Consider the following 9237-nt stretch of genomic DNA (forward strand, 5'->3'; position numbering starts at 1 on the left):
GTGATTTGTGGTAACTAAATCCCTGACTTAATATTATTTACCAGTAATACATAGATTTCGTTCATTAAAATCCAAAACGTTACAACAGACACGGGCATAGCGGAGATGTTGTGATATACAAACACTGTAAGATAGTGCCAAAGGAACATCACCATCCAAAAAAGGAAAATTAACAATAAGGAACGAAGTATGGAAAGCAAAACAAATACTTTTAAAATTATCAGTACACATGAACATATAAATATCGAAAATAGATCAATACTTTTCGCTTGGGTTTGGATGACTTTTAAATAAAACGACCATAAACTCAATTAAAATCAACAAAGCACTAAAATGACCTTTGATACTAAACTTTTTGGGGCAATTTTATCAAGTGAGATGTAAATATTTCTGTACTTAACTTTTAAATTCAACTTTTTTTTTTATGTTAAAAATTCAATATCCTTATAAATGCATCAATATCCCATATCCCATTTACTTTTAAGACAAATATCCCGTATCCCTAAAATTAAAATGGCAAATATCCCGTATCCCAATATACCCTATACAAGCCTCATCAATCTCGTTGAGATAATCAACGATAATCTTTAAATACAAGTTATTTGTAGTATATATTAATGTTCTTGTAATACAGAAAAACACGAAAAAATTTAAATTAATAGAAAAGATCAGAAAACGAAACTGAAAATAACGTACTTGGAAAAAATGGAGAGGGCCAATACAATGTGTCCTGTTCCTAAGTATACCTATGTTTCATGCAGCAAGTCCGTAGAATTGAACGTCGGTTACGAGCTCTACAGAGCTCATGTTTACCTTGTTGAATTGTACATATCATGCCCGAGTATAAAAAAAAATTACTTACTTACTTACTTACTAGAAGCAACAACAAAAATGACGACGATTTGAGAACATATACTGTAATAGAAATCAGTTATATTTTATTATTTATCATATTATGACTCTGCTGATATAAACAAAAAAAATTCATTTCGTGGTCGTTGATTTAGAATCTTATCTTATATGACGTCAAATCAAGGATACACTATACAAATCCTTGGTCAAATGAATATATATTATTGAAAATATTTATTCTGTGATTGTCAATGTAAAATTTCGCGGGAAATCTAGGTGGAGATAACACTTTATCGGAACACCTTTTGATTTACCATCATTAGAGTTTACATAAAAAGATATGTGACTTTGTCTCTGTTAAAAATGTTAAAATAGTATTTACAGGCATTTAAGTTAGAGATGACAGTATTAGATGCAGCAAAAAGAGCCAAACTTGCAGAAGTTAGTAAGATTTATTCATTGAAATTTGTAATAGGCACTGTCAAATAACCAGTTTAAACAAAAAGGGGGATGGTCTTCTTCTTCTTCTTCCATATGTGTTCCATATACAGTTCAACTTCATACCACCATCTGGTGTATTATCGAACTGATGCATGGTGCAGACAAACCAATATTTACAGTGCAGTTAAAAATAGTATGTACAGTTAAAAATTGCGCACAGTCCTTAATACATCTTGGTCTTCTGCAACTCACACTTGAATGTGTCAATTGAGTTGCAGGCTACAGTAGTTGGTGGCAGACTGTTCCATAATCTGATGGCGTCTGGGAAGAAAGAGTACTGGTATAGCTGCGTTCTTGCGAATGGAACAAGGAATCGTTGGTTGTGTCCTCTTAATGTTGCTGCTGTTGGGATTAAGCAAGATGTTGGTATTACAACCAGGGCAGGTGGTTAACTATGTGGTACATCATTTTATGACTTTATTCGTAGCTCTAGGCTCCTGTAGGGTTGGCCATTGCAGCTGGTGTAATAGGTTTGTTACACTAGTGGTTCGGTGGTAGTCACCAGTAACAAATCTTGCTGCCCTACGTTGTACCATTTCCAGTTTGGTAGAGAAACCGGCACCCTTTCACTTTCAGTTTATAAAAAAACATAGATTTTAAAATAAATTCAGCAGATATTCTCATTTCCAAACAAAACGGGCAGTTAATTTGGATCCGTTAACCTTTAAAATTAGAGCAAGCTAGTAAACCATGGATAGAAACAAGTTCTGTGACTTTGGCTTTTCACGGGTTCACGGCAAATTACATATCTTTAATAGAGGGTGGTAAAGGGGGTTACTCAACACAGAAACACGTGAAATGAAAATCACGATAAAGTTGGACAGAAAATATAAATCAGGGAAAAACGAAGCATGAGCAATCAAATCGGAAATATAAAGGGGAAAAAAGGACTAGAAGTTATTACTCAGTTGTTCTTGGAGATCATGCAGTCATTATCAATGGACAAGAAGACCTTGCAGTCACCTTTTAGCATCCACTTATTGCATCTGATTTGAAAACAAATGTTCATAGTCCTTTGATGGACTTTACAATAGAACTGCAAAAGTAGAATTGTAAAAATATACAATGTACATCAAGTACTTATGATTAAATTACACAAGTTTCAGACGGTATTATAACACACTGACTTTGAATAAGTCTAGTTTACTTTTTCTTCAAATGCAAGACAAGCATGAGAAATTAAGAGTATCAACACTAAACAGGGAATTTTAAAGGAGAAACTTGATGCACACACATCAAACCAATCTGGTGAAAAACGAGAAATATAACGTTAAAAAAAACGAAAACATGATATAAAAAGGCAAAAAACTTTGCACGAAAATAACCCTTTACCACCCTCTTATTACCAAAGTCTATATAGATTATAGGTGCACATTTGAATTACATCCACTTCAATAATACACGTATATTAACACTCAATATGTGAATAGTGGAAGGTATTGCAATAATAATTTTAATTAATAAACACATGAACTTCCCTATTTCAAGTCAAGTGGCATATGTGGCACATGGTTAAATTGGCACCATGTACAGTCAAATCAGCACCCGATGTAGCCTTAATCTTGCACACCCATATTGAATATGTTGAATATATATATATTTTTTTCTCACTATTTTAAGAACGAAGATTAAAATAAAGAAGGCATTGTACAGAAATACTCATTACTGACTTATTTACATGTTTTCTTTTGTATATATTTTTTTCATTCAACTGTGTATTCAAGGTATTTGGTATTTTTTTTATGCATGCTCAAACCAGTTCAGCATTTTGCATGACTCTTGGTTTGACATACCTGCCAACTGTCACTATTTGTGGGTTATTTTCCCCATGGAAGCTTACCAATTGGAAATTTTAAAAGAGCAATTTTTGTCCACAGTTTTAAACAAACAATCAATTTTACCATAGGTCATGTAGGTATATGACTTAATAAAAAGTATGAAGAAGCAAATAAACATTATTAAAGTAAAATTGAAGGCCCCATGAAGATTTTGTGGGACTATGAGAGCAATCTTGCTAAAAAAAACTTGGTAATCTTGAAATGTTGGCAAGTGCAAAAAATGTACATGGTTTAATGCTGTTCAAACTTCCCTGAAATAACTAACCTTGCTTCTAATTTTTACATGATTAAACAATAGCTTGGGTATTTTAAAAGGCTTCATCATCTTTTTATTTAAGTTTCAAAGAAGAACCATCCATTACTACCTCAGCTTGCTCAGCCATGTCAGTCTAAACTTGGTAAAGGGTTAAAACAACAAACGTTTTTATTATTTAATTGATAAATGTTATGTAAGAAATGACTGTAATATTTTTTCTGTGTATGAAGAAATAACATAAAAAAATATGGTGCACACTGAATAACCGGCATAGCGGGTTTTTTTAAAGTGTGCACCACATTTTTTATGTTATTTTGAAAAGACAGAAAAAATATTACTGTCATTTCTTATAATTTAATTTTAAATTCCATTTTAAACCGGAGTTAACCATGAAAAAATGTTGATAACGTCACAGTCACATGACAAAATTATGTCTATGAGCTGATAAACAAAACAACATCAGCCAATCAGAAGACGTGTTACATCCAAAATTAAATTATTAATTAGTTAATTGAAAAGAAAACAAATCATATTCAGCGTTTTGCATAAATGCACCTATTTTTTTCTTTCATTTGCACTGATTCATGCATACAGGTAGATTACAGGTGAATGTTATTTCTTATTTATCGTTTAAAACCTTTTCTGTTAGCATGGTTAACCAGTTTTCACATGTTATGAATTGTCAATTATAACATGTGTATATAACTGTTGTCCCCTACTCACCACGGGAAGGTGAAATTAGGATTATGAGCAAAATAAGTCAATTCCAAAAATAAAAGCACTCTGTTTACATTCACTCAAATAACAGACTGGATTTCCCTCCACCATTTCTGAGCATGATGAAAACGACAGTAATCTATTTGTAGGGGATAAAAGTTTTATACATGTTATTATTGACAATTCATAACATATGTACAAGTACTACAACTGGAAGAGGTTTATATTGATAAATAAAAAATAACATTCACCTGTCATTTATCTGTGCACAATCGGCGCAAATAAAAGAATCAAATCAGCATAAATGAAAAATAAAAACTTTTAAAAATCGGTGCAAATGTCACATGCCCATCAAAACCAGTCATAAAATGTTAAGGAAACTTCAGACAATTAAGTTAGGTATTCTAAATGCTTTTAAATAAAATGTGATGATTTTTAACGATATAATGAATAAATTGAAAACCAACCCCAAAATTTTTAAAAACAATTAAAGATTGAAAGATGATTTACACATATTTATACAGTCATATTGTTTGCTTCAAATTACCTACTAAAAGCAGCCTTTTCCCCCTAGAAAAAAAAATCCCATTAAAAAAAATGGCACAAAATTCCTCCCAAACAGTTGTACATGTTTTTCAAAAGGTGATGGCATCAATAGTAATGTACATAAATTTTGAATCATGTTATTATTTTGTTATGAAATTGCTTTTGAGATCCAGGTTTCTGATTAGAATCATCTATTGTTTGTAACACACATGGTTTTCAATGTATTTGATAATGTCATTTTTTCCATTTCTTTACCCTCCCCCAAAAGATCCTTTCCTCATAAATAAGAACTGAGATACACTTAGTTATACTTTTCTCATACCAACTTCATGTACACAATTTGTGAGTTATTTGTTGTATCAGCATCTACAAGAAGGGCTTTTGTTTACAAAATGGTTCTGCCAGGAACCCATCCACCAAGGCAGTTGGAATCGCATGAAATAAGTCTGTAGAATACTTGTAGAGCCGGGAGTTAAAAGTGGGTAATATAAAAATGGTCTATTGTAACCAAACACAGTCACAATCATCTATTAGGGTGATCAGATTTGTTATTTATGAACTTGCTGATTAAACGACATGTCTGTCATTGCTAGAAAAAGGAACAAATTGGTAAAGTTCAAGTGTATTTTATTATTTTCTTATATCATGAAAACTTTAAAAAGAGAGAGAAAATTAAGTGTCAATTTTTTTCTACTTTATGTTGTTATCAACTGTGTTCTAAGATCATGTTTATTTTTCAGTATAGAAAACAGAAAGATGCTTGTTTTGTGGAAGCTATTTGGCAGTCAGTTTTAGTATTAGGTGCAGGTAGGTAAATTGAATATGATATGTTAGGACAGCTTATTGTTATGTTCGTAACCAGTTGAATAATAAGTAAGAGAAAAGTAACACGTGAACAAAACAATACATGCAAATAAGGAGATGTGGTATAGTTGCCAGTGATACTAACTATACAATTGAAATTAAAAAGTAAATAATTACAGATCAATAGATCAATTAATGAGAAATGAGTATCAACAACGAGCAAAATCCAATCCTTAATACATGTAGTTAGTTTTATTAAAATATTATAAATCAGTAAATATATGCAAAATATAATATTCTAACTGTTTACAGTCAGTTGACTAAAAGATACTGGTAAATGTTTCAGGAAATTGCATTGTTGAAAAAGTTATGTTGACCTTCAGATGACTGACATTTTATTATAAATTTTATTTATCATATGTGATGTTTCCCAAATTACTCTGTTTGATAGGTTATTTACAAACAAACTTAATTTACCAATTAAAATTTCCCCTGGATTAAAGGACTATGAACTATCATAAATAATGTTTTTCAGCATGTGGAGGTGTACATCTTGGCCAAAAGCTACTGTCTTCAGTGTTACCTTATGGACCGATGAAACATGTGATGGTGACAGTGTTAGTCGGGGCTGGAGCATCGACTTATGTATCATCAAAGGAGTCTGCTAAATGTATACATAAGTGGAATAGACATATAGACAGATTATATGGTAAGCAGTGGAATATGATTCTCCGCCAAAAAAAAATGAAAAAGAAGAAGAAAAATAAAATTAAATTGATACTTTTGATTAACTCATACCTGTAGCCAGGGGGGGTTCGGACGAACCCGAACCCCCCTTGAAATCAAATAAGCACTGTTAAAGTCAACGTTTTGTTCAAATTGTGACTGTTAAAGTCGAGTTCATGAGTCCAACAAACCCCCCCTTGGAAATTCCTGGCTACAGGCCTGTTATCTTGTACATGTATGCTGCCTTACTGAAATTTTACGGACACTACACATACTGAAAACTTGAACTTAATAGACTTAAATGTACTGTCCTATTATTATAATTTTTTGCATCACAACAAGAAAATTCTATTGCAATTATTTTGTAACAATAATTTTCATTGGACGTTGACAAATATTTTGAAGGGTTAGATTCCACGTTCTACAAATCAATAACTAAGGAGCCGCTATTTTGAGTTCCTAATTTTTTGTTTGTTATTTGTGTAAATTCCTCATAACCTTTTCAATATTGAAACAATTTAGAAGCGTACGAAAAGTATAGATATGTCTGGTGTTTATGTTTGACATTGGGAGTATACATATAATGTCAATTTTTTAGATACCAAAGACAATGTCGCTGAATTTTTGTCGAGCCTTCGACTTTAGTCGAAAAAGCGAGACTAAGTGATCCTACATTCTGTCGTCGTCGGCGTCCACAAATATTCACTCTGTGGTTAAAGTTTTTGAAATTTTAATAACTTTCTTAAACTATACTGGATTTCTACCAAACTTGGACAGAAGCTTGTTTATGATCATAAGATAGTATCCAGATGTAAATTTTGTAAAAATAAAATTACATTTTTTCCGTATTTTACTTTTAAATGGACTTAGTTTTTCTGCGGGGAAACATTACATTCACTCTGTGGTTAAAGTTTTTAAAATTTTAATAACTTTCTTAAACTATCCTTGGTTTGTACCAAACTTGGACAGAAGCTTGTTTATGATCATAAGATAGTATCCAGAAGTAAATTTTGTAAAAAGATTACTCCATTTGTTTCTGTATTTTACTTTTAAATGGACTTAGATTTTCTTCCAGTTAACATTACATACAGTCTGCAGTTAAAGTTTTCAAAACATTTATTAGATTCATTAACTATCCTAAATTTTTACCAAACTTGGACAGAAGCTTCTTACAATCATAAGATAGTATCAAGAGGAATATTTTTATTGATTTTTTTCCTCATTTTTGTTGAACCTGCGATTTACAGCAAAAGTAGGCGAGACACTGGGTTCCGCGGAACCCTTACAAATTTTTCATTTATTGCATTATAAAGCTAAAATATCAAATGGAATTGATTTTGATATGTGACATTAGAATGGAGATTAAGCCTGGCCTTCGTAAATGTTGATTTTACTGTAGCAAATATTTGTTCATGTGTCGCTAGGTAAACTTATTTAAGACAGTAAACTCTATATTTTACGAAAGCCAAGCTTAAAGTACAATACAGTTATCTTCTAAATACCATTCAAAGAGTCAATTATTAGCTCACCTGGCCTAGTTGGCCAATAGGAGCTTTTGCAATTACTTTGTATGCGTCATAAGGGTTAATGCCCTTTAACAACAATTTTTTTCTAATTTGATTTCATATTTGCTTACAATCTTGAAAATTATATAAATAGATAAATAGAACTTGTAAAATGATAAACGATTACCAGGATAAGATCTGCAAAAACATTGACATTACTAAAATTGTCTGTTCACCCATAAGAAATAGTTATTCCCCTCTGACTCATACTCTTCATATATATTATATAAAGCCTCTAGAACTTTCTGGAATTACGCCCCACTCGCAAAAAAAAGTGACGATTGTTGTAGATGCAGTTGAGTGAGTAAAGAACCTGTTATATAAACGAAAAGTTAGGCTTCCTGTGTACTGGTACTTTAATCAAAATCCAGAGCAACATGTCAATAATTGAATAATTTTTCACTGTAATGACCTTGGAAGAAATAACATTTAAATGTGTTTATTTTTCAGATAGAAACAAAAAGACCTAACCAGTATTCACTAGTGGACACAAGACATTTATTTATTGGTGGCCTAATACCTCGTGACTTTTATGTGGCAGATAAAAGTAGGGAATTAACAGTTGTGATAAACTTGTACAACAGAGAGAACTGTCTGAAAACTTGTTTTGAGAATTGAAGAATCATCATTGTTTTTTTATTTAATTAAATTTTTATATAAGATTTTAATGTTGTGTACTTTCCCTGAGACTGGTAGTGACAAAATGAAATGCTTATAAATCATAATAACTTGTTGGCTTAGAAAATCAAGTACATTGGTCTGGGTTTGGCTGAAGGTTATGTTCTTCATAAAATATAAAGTTGGATTTCATGTGATATCATATTCAGTTGAGTTCATACTGGATACGATTAAAAGACTACAGTGTTTGCCTGTCATGCTGGAGGTTTGGGGTTCTAACCTTGGCCCCGGTTAAAACAAAGACTTTCAAATTGGTATTTGTGTTGGTTTTTCTTTGAAAAAAGATTTTTTTATTGTCCTTTTGATGTCTGCTTCTTTTTTCTTTCTTTTTTTAAAACAGATCACCTTATACTCAGAAAGTTGTAATGTAAGAATTTTATGAGATACTTACTCTTTTTGAGACAAATTTTAGGTAATCCTAGGGGTCTCTAGTTGGTGCTTCTAGAAAACAGTATGGATGGATGCACACTACCCTAATCAACAAATTAAAGCTAGAAAAAACAAAGCTTAAATGTGTAAGTTGCATTACAATGTACAGTATCAAATATTACAGAAGGTTTTGGGTCCCGTATGAAACAACAAGCTTAATGTGTTGTATTTTATTGTTTAGATTATTCAAATTTAACTTTCTGCCTTATTTTCACCTAGACAATAAAGGATCAAATGGTTTTGTATACATTAAGCCTAGGTCATATAAAGGGAAATAACCAAGTCATCTATAATGTATTACCGGTAGGTTTGTCCATTTAAAATT

General features: G+C 31.6%; 1 protein-coding gene across 1 annotated transcript; it reads left to right on the plus strand.

Moving 5' to 3' along the window:
* The first annotated feature begins 1138 nt into the window (after positions 1 to 1138).
* LOC143083180 (uncharacterized) lies at positions 1139 to 8473 on the plus strand. Its single transcript, XM_076259414.1, has 4 exons — positions 1139 to 1293; positions 5451 to 5517; positions 6050 to 6223; positions 8256 to 8473. Exons 1-4 carry the CDS (start codon positions 1252 to 1254, stop codon positions 8273 to 8275), a joined length of 303 nt encoding a protein of 100 aa, XP_076115529.1. The 5' UTR covers positions 1139 to 1251; the 3' UTR covers positions 8276 to 8473.
* The last annotated feature ends 764 nt before the right edge of the window (positions 8474 to 9237 follow it).

Source organism: Mytilus galloprovincialis, chromosome 7, assembly GCF_965363235.1.
Source record: "Mytilus galloprovincialis chromosome 7, xbMytGall1.hap1.1, whole genome shotgun sequence".
Taxonomy (NCBI): domain Eukaryota; kingdom Metazoa; phylum Mollusca; class Bivalvia; order Mytilida; family Mytilidae; genus Mytilus; species Mytilus galloprovincialis.